The sequence below is a fragment of the Sceloporus undulatus genome, chromosome 6 (genome assembly GCF_019175285.1).
Source record: "Sceloporus undulatus isolate JIND9_A2432 ecotype Alabama chromosome 6, SceUnd_v1.1, whole genome shotgun sequence".
In the NCBI taxonomy this organism is placed as follows: Eukaryota; Metazoa; Chordata; class Lepidosauria; order Squamata; family Phrynosomatidae; genus Sceloporus; species Sceloporus undulatus.
The window spans coordinates 112,816,798-112,832,694 of record NC_056527.1 but is presented as its reverse complement, the minus strand read 5'-3'; the positions used below and the strand labels follow the sequence as shown (position 1 = coordinate 112,832,694).

The following is a 15,897-nucleotide window of genomic DNA, read 5'->3' as shown; positions in this document are numbered from 1 at the left end:
ATTCTCTCACAGAAGCAAAGGAATATTAAGGATTAGCAGCTAGTTCATCAAAACCAAGTCCTCTGCCTATATCTAGGACATCCTTAACTTCCTTAAGCATCTGCCCAATGTTTTCTTTCCAATCCAAGAAAAACACACACTGCTTACCTTGCGTGGCATCTTGCCCAGAACCCATTCCAGCTTTAAGTTCACAGGTGTGGATCGTTCACCCACATGCCCCTTTGCCACCTCGGTCTCACTCACGGGAAGCTTGGTGTCATCAACCAGCACAATCTGTTGCCCAACAAACAAATGAGTTACTATAATGTTTAGCCTGGAGAAGAGAAGGTTAAGAGGTGACATGATAGCAATGTTTAAATATTTGAAGGGTGTCACATTGAGGTTGAAGCAAGCTTGTTTCCTGCTGCTCCAGAGAATAAGACTCTACATAAAGAGAGATTCCACCTGAATGTTAGGACGAACTTCCTGACAGTAAGAGCTGTTCAATGGTGGAATACACTGCCTCAGAGTGTGATGAAGGCTCCTTCTTTGGAGGTTTTTAAACAGGGGCTGCATGGCCATCTGTCAGAAGTGCTTGGGTTTTGTATTCCTGCATGGTCTCTTTTAATTCTAGGGTTCTATGATTCTAAGAAATGAGGATATATATGTGTGTGTGTGTGTTGATTATATCCTGATTGTTCTCAAGTTAATGAACTCTGCTATTAATTTTATAATGTTATGATAATTTTTTAAATTTTGCAATGTTTATAATAAACATTTTTTTAAAATGGATCTGCCTACCAGGAGGAAAAGAAGGAGGAGTCACTTTTCTGGATCACCTTCCCAAAAAACTATTCAGTTGCCACTTTCTACCACTTTACTTCTTTGGACACCTCAAGACCTGCTATAGTTGTCCACCTCCTACTCTTACATTACCAAAAGAAACCAGCTACTGATACAGAAATGTACATACACAGAAAAAAATTACCTGGAAATACTAACTTTTCTCTAGAAAGAGGGAGTTATTGCATTTGGATATAACAACATGCTATTATTAATCACTGTAACAATGAGCCACAGCCAGCCCCAAGTTCAAGTTTCCTCAGCTCCAGTTCCACCGTAGCTATAGAGACCAGGTACCGTTGAGAGGAACTGCTGGACCTCTTACCCTTTCCCGTCACCACCCCCTTCTCCTTCTGTGTCATGTCTTTTTAGATTATAAGCCTGAGGGCAGGGAACCGTCTAACTAAAAAGATTGTATGTACAGCGCTGTGTAAATTTACAGCGCTTCATAAATAAAGGTTAATAATAATAATAATAATAATACCATTTTTGATTCATCAGTTTATGCTTTATCCCAGCCTGGACAAAGGAGAACTAACCTTCGTATTGAAACTAGCTAATATTCCACATTCTTGAGCTATGAAACTCACTTGTTTCAATAAATCATAGTTTAAGGCTGATCATAGTTGAGGGTTTGTACACAACACTAACCTGTGATTAGTCAAAGCTGAAAACCAACATTCCCATTTCCATCAGCAAAGGGAAGGGACCATGCAAGCACACAGTTCAATTTTTTGGTTTTTTAAAAAACACACACACAGTTAGAATGAATCACTATTTGGGATTTAGTTGTCACAGTAATAAAACATGAATGTAAAAATACTTCCAACCTCCTCCTACCAATTCCCATCATACCCGTCCATCGCCTGTAATCCTGCCCACAAAGTCAACAGGGCACCGTTCGCGACGGGCCAGTCGGTGGAGGAAATCCGTATGGCGAGGACGTAGCAAGAGGGCATTCGATTCCTGGTACTCAGCCCCCCAGATCTCCAGAACACTCAGCGTGGGATCTCCTAGCTGTAAAATGAAAAAGGAGAGAACTTGTGACATCAGACTGGCAGTTACGAAGATCATGTCTACATGGACCATTTGCTGTGAGTTCCCCCTGCCCTTGTGTCCCCCTGTCCAGATGTACTGGGCCAAAGCCCTGAGTTGACTGTAGACTATCCACATGTGCTAAGAGTAATCTAGCAGGAATCTAGGCTATCCCTCACTTAACTCACCATTTGCTCCCAAAAAACCAAAGCACTCCAGAGCAATGCCAGGTGGCTGTCTACACAATGCCTCACTGTACCATCTGCCGCTGGCACGGGTCGCTTCTCTGAGGTCACAATAAGATGCCCAGCCATGTGATTGATGTTGGTCACCTTGTTTTTGGCCTCAGCAGGAGTGACTCACAGCAGCACTGGGAGGCAGCACAACAGGACACTGTGTAGATAGCTGCTCAGTGTTGCTGCGAAACGCACAGATAAGAGGGAAAAATCTGGGGCAGTTTTGGGACCAGAATACTCCAGGGACAGCCAAAGTATTCAAGCCAGTATAGATCTGCCCCGAGTCTTAACTAAAGTAGACTCATTGAATCAATGGGATTTATGTATGTGTTGACTCGCCATTCAACAATTCAGTAAGTCTACTCTACTTAGGACTAACAAACAGAATTCATCCATAGAGTATTGCTTGTTATGCACTGACAGCAAGGGGACTTTCAAGCGTGTTATTCTCCTTCAGCAATTTTACAGTTTTCTTTCTGTAGGCTTTTTGTGAAAAATGACACTCCTGCACTCAGGTTTTTGGTAAGGGAATGGAATTAAAAATCCAGATGCCAGAGTTCACAATTTGGGCTACTGGTTCCCATGTCAGTGGAGCAGTAAATCCACTGAGGATTTTAGTGCAAGCATCATGGATAGTTTTTTTCAAAGTTTTCACTAAGAACAGATTCACAGCCCGCATAACACTGAAACCACTCATCCCCACTGGTTTGGAGGGAAGGTATCATGGACACTGACCTGGAAGCGGCTTGCATAGATCACAGCTCCGGCTGGTTCACTCAGCTCCTTCAGAACATTCCCTACAAAAGAAAAGAATACTTTCAAAGACCTCCATGTACACTTCCAAAATCCTTGGAGGAATGACCTATCATCATTTCACATTTGTATCACCATCTCCAGCCTCCCAGCCATATCACAAGGTTGCGAGTTCAGGGCCCAAGCTCGACTCAAGCTTGCATCCTTCCAAGGTCGCTAAAATGAGTACCCAGACTGTTGGGGGCAAATTAGCTTACTTGCTAATTAGCTTACTTGCTGTTCACCGCTATGATTTTTGGAATAGCAGTATAAATAAAACAAATTATTATTATTAATTATTTATTATCAGGGATGAACAGGAAGAGTTAAGAGAAGAAAAGGTAAGACACAAATAATATAAAACAGAAGACTCATTACTACTTTCCTTGATCTAAACACTTTGTCCCTTATAGGTTTATGCATGCTATGAGCTGTATCAAATGGCTTGATGCAGCTTGCAGCAATCTAGTCAGAAAAACCAAAGGAGAACATATAGATCTACTGCTGTATCTCAAAGCTCTCCACCAGTCAGCCTTCTCACCGTTGCCTCCAGCACCCTGATCATGCAAGCTGCAGATGGGATTGTCCTCTCCACTCTCCACACAGCCTCGCAAGACCCGGTTCATCTTTTGCTCCATCTCAGCATCGCCACGCTGTACTGCTCCAAAGTCTAGCTCACTAGCATTATCACCTTGTACCTGTCAATACACATAGAAAGTACAATGGGCCCTTGGTATCTGCAAGGGTTTGGTTCCAGGCTCCCCTGTGGTTACCAAAATCCATGAATGCTCAAGTCCCATTAAACACAATGGCATGATAATACAGTGTTCCTTATATAAAAATGCAAAATTTAGGTTTGCTTTTTGAAATTTATATATTTTAAAAATATTTTCAACCTGTGGATGATTGAATTTGTGGATATGGAGAGCCAACTGTATTTGCAGAGGTGAAGAGCTTCACAGTGAAAAGCCATAGCTTTATCATGGGATGGCAGCTCCCAGCCTTGGAAAAGGCTAGGAAGAGTCCAAGAAATCAGGACAACTGTTGTTAAATGCCCAGGACTCCAAAAGGATTCAAAACTATGTTCCCAAAGACAGTGGCAGCTGTAGCTTCTATGTCAGTGAGTTTGTGAATTGCTCTGGGTTTTAGTCTGAACTGTAGATGATTTGTTCTAACTGCTGGACCAATTTGGCGATGGGAGGGATCTTTGATAAAGTTTCGAAGTCTAGGGTAAAATCCAGAGCAGATTCATAACTAACATGGAAGATACAGCCATTATCCTCCCCAAACTTGGTCTGCATCTGCAAAATTAATGCAGGTTGACACTACTTTAACTGTCATGGCTCAATGCTATGGAATTCTGGAATATGTAGTTTTATGAGATATGTAAATTTTCACATCAGAGAGCTCTAGTGCCACAACAAACTACAACTCCCAGAATACCATAGCACTGAGTCATGGCAGTTAGTATTGTCAAACTGCATTATTTCTGCAGTGCAGATGCAGCCTTAGAAACATAGATGACATTCCCTTCCAAAGATGGAGAGCAGAGAAAGGAGAGGATTTTTCAGCTTACCTGGATGGAAGAAGCAGCTCCCCCGCCAACACCAATTCGATAAACAGGGCCTCCAACCTTTACTACATCCATACCTGGAAATAAAAATTGAAGTTGCCATCAAATAGTAAAAGAAAGAAAGAAAGAAAGAAAGAGAAAGCAAGTCCAGTTTTGCATGAGGAATTCAACATTTTGTCAAACAACAACCAAAGTCTCTAGTCCTTATGAATCCTTAGAAATGTCTAGTAAAATCTCAGAAATAGGAATGGAGAAGGGGAAGTTTTTGATGGAATAAGTACTTCAGCAATCCACTCCATAACTAGTAGCAATAGAAGAATAAATTGTGCATAACATGCTAATAAAACAAGACATACTTCATTTCAGTAACCATATTAGTATGCTGATAGGTCAACTGAAACATTTGAGCAACAACATGTGTTCCAAAATCTGAAGAGGCATGTTTTCTCTTTTACTTAATTTTAAAGTTTTTAATTGATTAAACAAATCACTGAGTAAATTATTAAATGACTAAACATCACACACACTGCTATATATTGTCACAAGTGCTTATGAACAAAGAGGCACATGTGGACCCTATTAATAAAAATACATATAATGCATATGTATCAGACAACTGAGTTCTTCTGGACTGAAAACTTTGATCTTCAATGAAGAATATATGTCATATTTTTACACTGAAACTGATTGGGGGAGGAAGGTATTTTTCCCAACTTCTCATAGATTATAACTATCTAGTTTCAAACATCATTACTCACCCTAAGGCTCTGGGATATGGCAGGCTAAGATTGGTAATAATTACCAGGTTGTGGGACTTCCTTGCGCACATGCAAATCCTCCATTGCCCCGATGCCACCACTGAACATGATGGGCTTGATCCACTCATGCCTCTCGCCATCTGCTAGGCGCATCCCAAAAGAGCGAGCAAAGCCTGTGCCAAGGAATATGAGTGACTGATGGTGAAAATCCTTCCTTTTCCAAATGTTGCTTCCTACATCCATCTATGTAAGCCAGTGTGGTGTAGTGGTTTGAGACTCTAACTTGGTGAAACCAGGGTTCAAATCCCCACTCAGCCATGGAAACCCACTGGGTGACCTTAGGCAAGTCATACTCTCCTCCTCAAAGGAAGGCAATAGCAAAACTCCTCTGAATAAATCTTGCCAAGAAAATCCTAGTGATAGATTTGCCATAAGCTGGAGTGCACTTGAAGGCACAGAACAATACCAACCAACCCTCTGCCCAAAAATACTTTGAATATTTGCATTGTTTTATTGATATTTTTCTAGGGTTCCTTGTGCAAATGCTTTCTTTAAATGTCAACAAAATTTACAAGTGTCTAAACCTAAGAACCTTTGCTTCATAATGTCCAACTCTCCCCATTTGTCAGGGACAATGCTGATTAATCCTCTTCATCCTACTTTTTTTAGCTGCCAAGTTTCTCTCTCCTCCTCCGACTTTCTCCCTTTGTTCTCAGCTTTCTTCAGTTGCTCTAAAATGAGTTCAAAGTGCAGAAGCAGTTAGCACTCCATTAACACAGCAAGGAGCAGATGAGAAAAGAGGAGAAATCTTGTCCTTTCCTGCAGACTCTGGCAAAAGCAAGCTGTGAATGTCAAGAAATGGTATGGTATTGCTGGTATTTGATTTCACTTGATTGCATTAGCTAGTTTTTAATCAAGAGTGTTCTTTGGTGGCTCCAAACTGAGTTCAAAGTGCAGAAGCAGTTTGTATTCCATTAACTCAGTAGGAGCTCACTTTAGGATTGCCATAAACTGGATGCAGCTTAAAGGCACAAAGCAGCAACATCTATGTATACAAACTTAGAACACACTAACACCTCTGTTTCCCATCTCTTCTGGGAATAGTGGTTGACATGACTTGGGAGATCTGGGTTTGAGACCCCACTGGACCATGAAAGTCATTGAATGACTTTGGCCTGATCTTTCTCTCTCAGTCTGACCTACCCTCAGAAGGTTGTTGTGAGAATAAAGTGGGTTGGAACAGAGCCATATACATTGCTGTCAGCTTGCTGGAGGGAAGGTGGGATATGAGCATATCTAAGCATTAAAATATACCACAGGTTGCATCTTGGACCCCATATGATCATGCTCACCTGCCAACACAGGTTCTCCAAATTTGTTGCCATAATCTGAAGCACCATCACTAGCTCCAATGGCCACCTCCACAGGCCGGGCAAAGTTGCCAGGATAAGGGAAGGACGAATCTTCCCATGGTAATGAGTATCCTGCAACCAGTAGTGGAGAATACATAAGACAAATAGTATTGGTTACAATGCTAAATTAGCTCTAAAGAGACTTTAGTTTGAGTCTTCATTTTCTTTCCATACAATTTAAACTGATTGAGGGGAAACGTGGGGTACAAATGTAATAAAATCTTTTTTCTCGAAAGTGTAATCCAGAGCAGAGAAGTCCCTTAATTTTAACTCAGCATTCAATGAGGGATATGTTTAACCAACATTGATCTACATAATAAATAAATAATAAAACATAATCTTCCCTTGACCACATGGTTTCCAAAATATCCCAAGAGGGCTTTCAGTTCATCACAACTGTAGGATGAGATTACCTTTTTTGTGTAGGTTCTAGAAAAGTCCAAATATCAGACCTGATTGAAAATACAACACCTTGTGTAATCTAAGCTTTCAATTAAAATGAAATTTAAAAGGTTCTGGTTCTGATTGTAAAGGTAGGGGAAAGTACCAGCTTCCCAGGATGAAAACCAGAGCTCAGTTCCATTGAACAAGTCCCCAGACTTTACATAGCCTTTTATCTACAATAGGAGATAACAAAAGAGGAAGCTTGCAGATTGGATGGCAAACTCCAGTGAATCAGATCAAGGAGATCAGTGGTTCCTCATTCTTATCCTACATGAAATCTCTGGAGATAGATTGTGTTCAGCAGACTCTGGCTTTCCTCAGCAAAGGTGTTGCCTCTCTTTTCTGGCAAACAATAGTCAAGGAAGGAGCCTTGGGGAAAACACCTTCAGACACCATTGAATACCAATAACAAGGAAGGCCAAGCTTTCTTCCACTCTATGCTCTCTATCTCAGGGGGACCAGATGTCCTCACTTCAAAGGTGGACAAGGCACCACATAATGTAGGCCATTTGAGAAAAATGTAGGGTGTTACAAAATAAAAGCTAGAAGAGGTAAATGTAAATTCATGCTTCTTAGTCACGCTTAAAATGGAGGACATTTTGAAACTCTTCCTAGACAGAAGGTTGAAATGTAGAACATGTCCTGGAAAAGGAGGATGTTCAGTCACCCTGTCTCTATCTACACTTGGTCCATGTCACTACTAACCTGGGATGTGGAGATTGCCAAAACTGTACCCAGCCGTGCCAGCAATGACGTGAGCCCCACGGCCTGCACATTGCACATCCCGAATCCGTCCACCTGTCCCTGTGGTGGCACCGCTGAAGGGGGCAACCCCTGCAAGGAGAATTGAAAAAAACCCATCAGTTTCACAAACCAGTTCTCTGCCCAAGGTAAATTCAGTGAGAAGAGGAAGAACTCAGATGAAAAGTTCTTCCTAATGTTCAAGCAAAAAATTTTTTCTTGTAACATGAATCCATCGCTTCATGTTTTAGTCGTATTAACAAATCCAGAGCTTTGAAATTTTACTTTTTTAGTCTAAACTTCCCTTAAGCATCTAGAGTTCCCCACTCCCCACCCCAAGCCCTGAACTAAACAGTCACAGAATCTGAGACTCTTGCAACTGGAAGGAACCACAAGGGTCATATAATGCAAGCCCTTGCCATGCAGGAATATACAACTGAACTTCTCCTGCAAGTTGCCTCTGTTTAAAGGCCTCCAAAGATGGAGAGTCCAACACCCTCTGAGGCTATCTATTCAACTGTTGAACAGTTCTTACAGTCAAAAAGTTCTTCCTAATGTTAGGTAAGAATCTTTTGTTCTTGTAGTTTTAATCCATTGCTTTGTGTTTTAGTCTCTGGAGCAACAAAAAACAAGTTGGCTCCATCTTCTGCATGACACTCCATTGTCACTGAATACCCGGCTTGTTATGCAATGATTCAAAGTCCAGGAATGCAGCTAGAATGCCAGGGCATGAGTTGAAATAGTGACAAACTGAAAAAATCCCTCGAGGCAGACAGTAGTGAGACAGATTTAAAATCTTCTGTCTTCTTTTTTCCAGAAAAGTTTTCTGAGGATTTTAAAGCTGTCTCCCTTACCACTGCCTACCTCAAAGGCTTTTCCTGGCTGTTATATCTTCAAGGGTTCAGGCAGGATTCTTGTCCAGCACTATAAAGTTGTGTTGAAAAAGCCGTGCCCCTCTGCCTCATAGACTCTCTTACAGTTCACTCACCAGTGGGGAAGTTGTGGGTCTCGGCTGTGAAAATGACATGTCGGGTGGAGGTACGCTTCTCAAAGGGGCTGGCGCGGGAGGGATCGCTAGGCCACAGTGAAAGGACTTCCCTGCCCTGGATTGCACTGAGAAGTAAAAACATATTTTTAAAATATTGATTTGCTACCTTTACATCCAACCATTCCTCCAAAGAGATCAAGGGGGTATATACCATTCTCCCCCCTGCATAGACCCATACAACAACCCTGAGAGGCAATTTACTCTAAAAGACAGTGACATGCCCAAGATCACCTTGCAAATGCCAAAGCAGAGTAGGGATCTGAACCCGGGTTGCCACAGTGCTAGTCCAACACTCTATCCACTATACTCTCCACATGTTGTTGGACTGCAGCTCTCAGCAGCTTTAGCCACTGTGCCCAATGGTGATAAATGCTAGGAGTTGTAGTCCAATTATACTGTATCTGGAAAGCCGCATGATTCCTGCCCCTGCTCTACTACAGTGTGCCAACAACACACACAAATGCTCAAGCCTCAAGAAGTCAAAGGGTGTTCAAGAGCAGGAAGTCTTCTATGTTTCCTCCTCATGAGGTTCACTAGGAGGGGAGCCTGACATTTGCAATGCAACTGTTCCTCTTTCCAGCTCTTGGCTGAATACCTACCTGCTGTTGTCACAAAACTTGATAACATTGTTGGGGTTGCTGTGTTCCTGGGTCTTCATGATGGATTCAAAGAGTGACTCCTTTAACTCCTGGCCATTCACCAGGAGCCGTCCCTTGAAGAACCAATGTCGGCTATGTTCACTGGACAAAACACACAGTGAGAGTCAGATTTAAGTACAAAGGAGGCTGCCATATATTAAGAAGTGCCCCAGCACTGGTGGCTAGGTTTCAACCCCTCACTCATGCACGCACGCACGCACACACACACACACACACAGAGCAAAAAGCCTTCCAGCTGGAGTCTTTCACACATACATAAGCCACTGGAAGATATTTTGCTGTGTGTGTGTCAGGAGTTGAAACCTGGCTCTCAGTGCAGGGTGCTTCTGCGGTGGCCAGCTTTCAAGCAGAGAGAGAGGGAGAACAAAAAGCCTCCTAGCTACAGTTAACATGAGTGGCATCACTAGGGTTGGCATCACCTGCTGTGGCAACTCATGGTGTCTCTCCCCAATTACCTCCTCCCACACCACACTGTATAGAATCCTTAGTAATGTTTTTGTACTAATGCAATGAATGCAATGGCAACAGGTGTGACATAAATAACTAACAAAATTAAAATTATACCTTTAAGTTACAATATCATATGCACAGCCTAAATGTATTTACATGTACATTGTTTCATGCGGTTGACATGAATATTTGATAAGATTTGATGTTTTTAAGTAACTTTTTAAAAAATTAAAGTATGAAATTTCATTTTTAAAAAACCTGGGACCTTTCCTTTCTCTTCCCACTGAACCTCACTCCACTCAGACCATCTCTTCAGTGTCTTAAAGGGACACAGGAAAACATCACAGTCTGTTTCTGCCAAATGGCAGATCTCTGGGGAGCAGTGGTGTTACCACCCCCTTAGCATGCCACCTGGTGCAGTCCTCACCTCCTGCACCCCACTAATGACACCACTGGTTAACACAAACACACTGCTGGGAGACATTTTGTTATGGGGGTTGGGGAGTCGAATCTCAGCAGCCGCACTAAACCTGGAAGGCACCTCACTTCGCATCAGCAGCCACTGGTGGATGGTGATGCTGATATTTCTTTGGCTGCCCATTTAAGGTCTGGTGTAACTGCTGGATGAGCAAGAAAGGAAAGTAACACCCTTTCTCATTCATCCAACATCCATGCCGGTCCTGGAAGGGTAATAATAATAATTATAATATAGTTTATTTGTATCCCGCTTTTCCAAAACCTGATCAAAGCGGCGAACAACAGCATATAAAAACATTCCAATAAAATCAGTTTAAAAACAGTATTAAAAACAATACAACAATACTAACAGCAAAGGGCCAGAGAAAAGGGGGAAGTCAATATATACAATCCAGGGTCGTCAATGCAAAGGGGTAAGGGAAAGAATGATTTTTCATGGTGGGAAGGCTTGGGAAAAGAAATATGTCTTCAAGTTCTTTTTAAAAAAACCTAAAGATGTGGTGGAGCGGAGCTCGTCTGGGAGACTATTCCAGAATTTTGGGGCCATGACAGAAAATGCCCTCTGTGAGGTCCTCACATAGCGTGTTGCTGGGACCTCCAACAATTTCATCCCTGTTGACCGGAGTGTGCGGGGCAGATTATATGGGGAGAGGCGGTCCTCCAAGTATCCTGGGCCCAAGCCATTTAGGGCTTTATAGGTCCTATATAGGTATGCTGGGAAGCAGTAGCACTCCACCCCATCAGCAGTCACAGATGGGGTCTCCTGGCTGGTGAAGGAGGGGTGGCCGGAGTGTATGTCTCTGGATGGGAGCAACTACCCCACTGGGTGTTCATCCCCTCCTGAGATGAACATAATAGCCCTATTATGTTCCCCTCCCCCATTGCTAGCCTGGATGTTTGTAAATGCTATTGTGTATTGCTGTTTTTATGCCGATATTGCAACTGTTTTTATTGTATTTTATCTGTTATTGGGATGATATATCCCATTATTGTACGCCGCCTTGATCCCTGGAAAGGCGGGATAGAAATAAAAATTTTATTTATTTATTTATATACCTCCACAAATAATAATAATAATACTAATAACATTTATTTCTATTTCCTGCCTCTCCCTACGGATCGAGGCGGGATTACAGCAATCAGCAAATTACAACAATAAAACATGTCAAATACATGGCATAAAATACATCTCTATCAATACAATATAATACTATACAGTTGGTCAGGCTCTCCATGAAAGCATGCAATGCTGTCCTGGTAAGATATATTACAGCAGGTTAGGTGGATAGGCTTGTCGGAGGAGATCCTTCTTCAGTGCTTTCTTAAAAGTGTCCAGGGTGGTAATAAGATGGATCTCTTCCAGCAGATCATTCCACAACTTGGGGGCCATGGTGGAAAAATGCACTGTGGGACGTGATCACTAGCCTGGTATTTATGAAGTCTAGTGATTTCTTCCCAGATATTCTGAGGGTGTGGGGAGGATTGTGTAGGGAGAGGCGTTCCCTCAAGTAACTTGGACAAACACTTCTAGCAAAACCTCTGCATACAAATTCCATAGCTACATTATGGAAATGCAACAAAACCCTTTTAACAAATTGCAAAGATGGATATTCAGACACACCAGGCACTTCCTAGTCAGTGTCCCCACTGCACATCAGTGCCCACACTGCACTTCAGTCACTCCACTAGCTACCATTGTGCAATGGGCATCCATATGTTGTAACATCATGGAAGCCCTGTGTGAACACTGACATTGTGAAATGATTCAATCCTCTTTCCTGCACACGCAAGTCAACTTATGAAAACACCAGGCCTATGTTGAATTCCAGCCAAGGTCACCAACGCAAATTGACTCTTTCATGGCAGTGGACAGCTGTTAATGTTTGGCCATGATGCTAACAAGAATTCCAAAATGCACTGATGGCACAGGCCCAACTCACTACACGGACTTCTCCTATTCACCCTCAGCAAAGCAGGCACCTGTTTGACTGAGCCAGATCGAAGCATTCCACGCTGGTGGGATTTCTGCCAAGTTTCTGGAAAAGAGCAGTGTAAAAATCCAGGTCCCAAGAATCAAAGGCCAGACCTGTAGGAGAGAGAATTATTATTATATTTTTGCTCAGTCAGCATAACTGTTCTCTTTACAGTTATCCATTAGCTGTCTACTCCAGCCCACCAATTGTCCACATATCTCATTATCAAGGGGCAATTGAAAGGGAAAAGAATTCTATTTCTAGAGGTAGGATTAGAATGCCATAGCACAGGCATGGTCAAAGTATGGCTCATAGGTCATATTTAGTCCTCAGCAACTTTGTGGTGGCCCCAAACTCCCCTAGAGAACATCCCCAGGGTCCCTAGACTTCATTTTTTTTGCAGAAAAAAAGATACTTTATTGTACTTTTAACTGTGAGCCTCCTTGGGTCCGGCCAGGGAGAAAGGCAGCATATAAGTGAAATAAATAAATACTTATTTGCCTCTTCCTTTTTCCCCCACTAACTCATACCCAGCTGGTTGTTGGCCTTGACTAAGGCAGCTCTCCCTTCTCCAAGAATATCAACATGGAACACAGGTTCAGGATGGATTGCTACAGCAAAGCTATTGATGGGTTCTGGGTAACACTGTTCAGTCATCCGGTCATAGAGAGAAGATACTAAGGTGGCCTCCTGGGATGATTTTGGACACTGGTCACACTGCAAAAGAGAGAAATAGAAATAGAAACCCTCAGGATAAGATTTCTAAATCCCTACAGACCTAGTGCATGGGGCAGGGAAAGATCCTTAGAGTCAGGCATTGGACTCTATTGCATTAACACAGCATTTTGTAATAGGCTTTGTGCCATAAACCAATGCTTCTTTTCAGACTATCTGATATGGGGAACCAACCATTAGCTTTTTCCCAGTGGGTCAAGAATCAGCACTGTATTGGTACCCATTGACCACAACTGTTTCTTTCTTTACTGGAAATTCACAAAGGACTGGCACTGGTCCAAGGACCATCACACTGAATAGCACTGCCATAGACAAATAAACTTAATCGGAACCTACTGGATGCATTACAACAAAGTATTCAAAGCTCTATTCAAGTTGGAATGTGGAAACACAACTTGCTACCGATAGGGTTAAACCAGGGGCAAAGAATCTTTGGGCCTCTAGATTTTTGGAAATCTGATATTGCCTTGCAGGTTCTGGAAATTGAAATCTGTAACTTCTGTTTGAGGGAGGGGAGTACAGGAATATTAGCAGAAGAGAAACTGAAATCCACACGCACCTTGAAGAGGTAGCGACGGGAACACTCAATGCGGTCAATCTTTTCTAGTCCAGCTGCCCTGCACACTGATACTGCATTAGTAGAAACTGCTGTAGAGAAGTTCAGCCTGCAAACACAAATAATTATATTATTATTATTTCTGCAGTGCAGATCGGACCATAGTTTTGCCCAATTGTGGCAGCACATGATAGTTACACCAAAACAGGAAATAAATGTGCAGATTGGAATGTGTGAGGCCTGTCATGGTTTGGTCATGGGATCTGAACATGGCCACACACCCATTCTCTATTTGATCTATCATACAACATCAGTTGCGGTTTAAGTCTCCCACATCATCCAGACTTACCGGGGACCAATCTCTACCAGTAAATCGGAAGGGGATGGACTGAGAAAGGATTCGTTTGCAATGTCGCCATGTTCAAAGGGGCAGCCAAAGACCCACTGCAGCATCTCTGTCTCTTGGACATTTGGAGGTGTGCTCCCTGGCAAGGAACAAAAGAGAGAGAAAAGTGGCACACATTATGCCTAATGTGCCAGGACAATTGTTCAGCATACACCCAGCCTTGGCACAACAAGGGATGGGTAGTCTGTGCCCAGCTTGGTACCCTGTAAATGAAAAAGAGAGCCAAAATGTATACCTCCTTCCACTCCATAAATCTCCACCCTCCATTTTGTACCCACAACCCACACCTAGGCCTGGCACCATTCCTTGTACCTGTCCAGTTGACATTGAAACACAATTCCTTCTGTACCGCTCGGACGCCACTTCCCAAAGCAGCTTGGGCTGAACGAAGAAGGCTGCTGAGGCCACTTTCTGCCTCACTTGGCCGCTGGTAATAATGTAGGACCACCATGGTAGAGTCCTGAGAGAGAAAAAAGAGCCATAATTGTAAGGGACTGCCTGGGACAGCATTCTGTAAAAGGCCTCCCTTTTGCTGAAAAAGAGACCAAGTTGGAATTTTAAAGACAATTTCCCCCTGCCCTGACATGGGCTGCATCTGCACTGTCGAAATAATTATCTGCCATAGCTCAACGATATGGACTTCTGGGATTTATAGTTTTGTGAGACATTTAGCCTTCCCTGTCAGAGTTCTGGTCCCACAACAAGCTACAAATCCCAGGATTCCACAGCATTGAGGCATAGCAGCTAATACATTGTCAAACTGCATTATTTCTGCAATGTACATACAGCCATGGTATCCTGCATGTTTGTCAAACTCCTGAGCGAGCAACAAAATTAGGAGTACACCTACATTGCAGAGTTATACCACTTTGATACTACTTTAAGAATAATGGCTCTGTCCTATGGAATCCTGAGATTTGTAGTTTGGTGAATGGTGCAGTTCTCTGCCAGAGGGCTCTAGTGCACTGCCCTAAACCCCAGAACAGGAGTTCTCCAGCAAATAATTTAAAGTACCTCAGCAAAGTACAAATCCTAGGATTCTGAGAAGAGCCACAACACTCAAAATGGTATGAAACTACTTTAATTGTGCAGTGTGAATAGAGCTCTGGGTGGCATGGTGTTCCTGCTTTCCAGTGTATAGGAATGGAAGCAATGGATCCCAGTAAATTGAGGAAGCAGCACTTGCACAGCATTTACTAGGTCTAGGATTTAATGCATTTATACCAGGTAAAAGATTGTGCAGCTCTCCAGAATTGTTGGTCTGCAGAGATAAGGGCAAAACACAAGCCAGGCCACCAGGGCAAAAATCCAACAGAACAACCAAATGAGTCAATGCCCTCCAAACCAGTCACACATCTTGCTTGCTTCATCCATGTAAAGCTTGGGGAACATCCTCTAATTCTCCACCCTACAAATGTCACAGGAATAGCTGAACACACAAATGTGGCAAACCGTAGCACAGATTTCTTCAACACTAACGCTGCATCCACATTGCAGAAATAATGCAGATGGGCACTGCTTTAGCTTCCATGGCTGAGTCCTATGGAATCCTAGGATTTGTAGTTTGGGAAGCTCTTCTTGTCTTCTCTCATGCTGCTGTTGAGCCTGGGATTAAAATCCTACAGGTCAAGCCCCTGCCCCAAGGAGCTTGCAAAGTGAAGTTTTGACACTGGGGTGACAATGGTGCAGCCTTTTTGATGTTGTACAACAACTCTCAGCATCCTTAAGGAACCTAGCCAATGGTGAGGAATGCTGGGGGTTACAATCTAACAACCTCTGG

General features: G+C 42.7%; 1 protein-coding gene across 1 annotated transcript in view; it reads right to left on the bottom strand.

The window, feature by feature from the left end:
• Positions 1-15,897, bottom strand: part of PFAS (phosphoribosylformylglycinamidine synthase) — a 30,585-nt gene that overhangs the window by 13,334 nt on the left and 1,354 nt on the right. Inside the window, exons 2-16 of the mRNA XM_042473016.1 lie at positions 14,430-14,577; positions 14,061-14,196; positions 13,715-13,820; positions 12,951-13,137; positions 12,428-12,533; positions 9,461-9,601; positions 8,802-8,926; positions 7,778-7,906; positions 6,569-6,700; positions 5,261-5,389; positions 4,462-4,535; positions 3,427-3,583; positions 2,829-2,890; positions 1,678-1,839; positions 148-273 (exon numbers count right to left, since the gene is read on the bottom strand). Coding sequence (XP_042328950.1) covers positions 148-273; positions 1,678-1,839; positions 2,829-2,890; positions 3,427-3,583; positions 4,462-4,535; positions 5,261-5,389; positions 6,569-6,700; positions 7,778-7,906; positions 8,802-8,926; positions 9,461-9,601; positions 12,428-12,533; positions 12,951-13,137; positions 13,715-13,820; positions 14,061-14,196; positions 14,430-14,568 — 1,911 coding nt within the window. The 5' untranslated portion in view covers positions 14,569-14,577. The remainder of the gene's footprint in view (positions 1-147; positions 274-1,677; positions 1,840-2,828; positions 2,891-3,426; positions 3,584-4,461; positions 4,536-5,260; positions 5,390-6,568; positions 6,701-7,777; positions 7,907-8,801; positions 8,927-9,460; positions 9,602-12,427; positions 12,534-12,950; positions 13,138-13,714; positions 13,821-14,060; positions 14,197-14,429; positions 14,578-15,897) is intronic.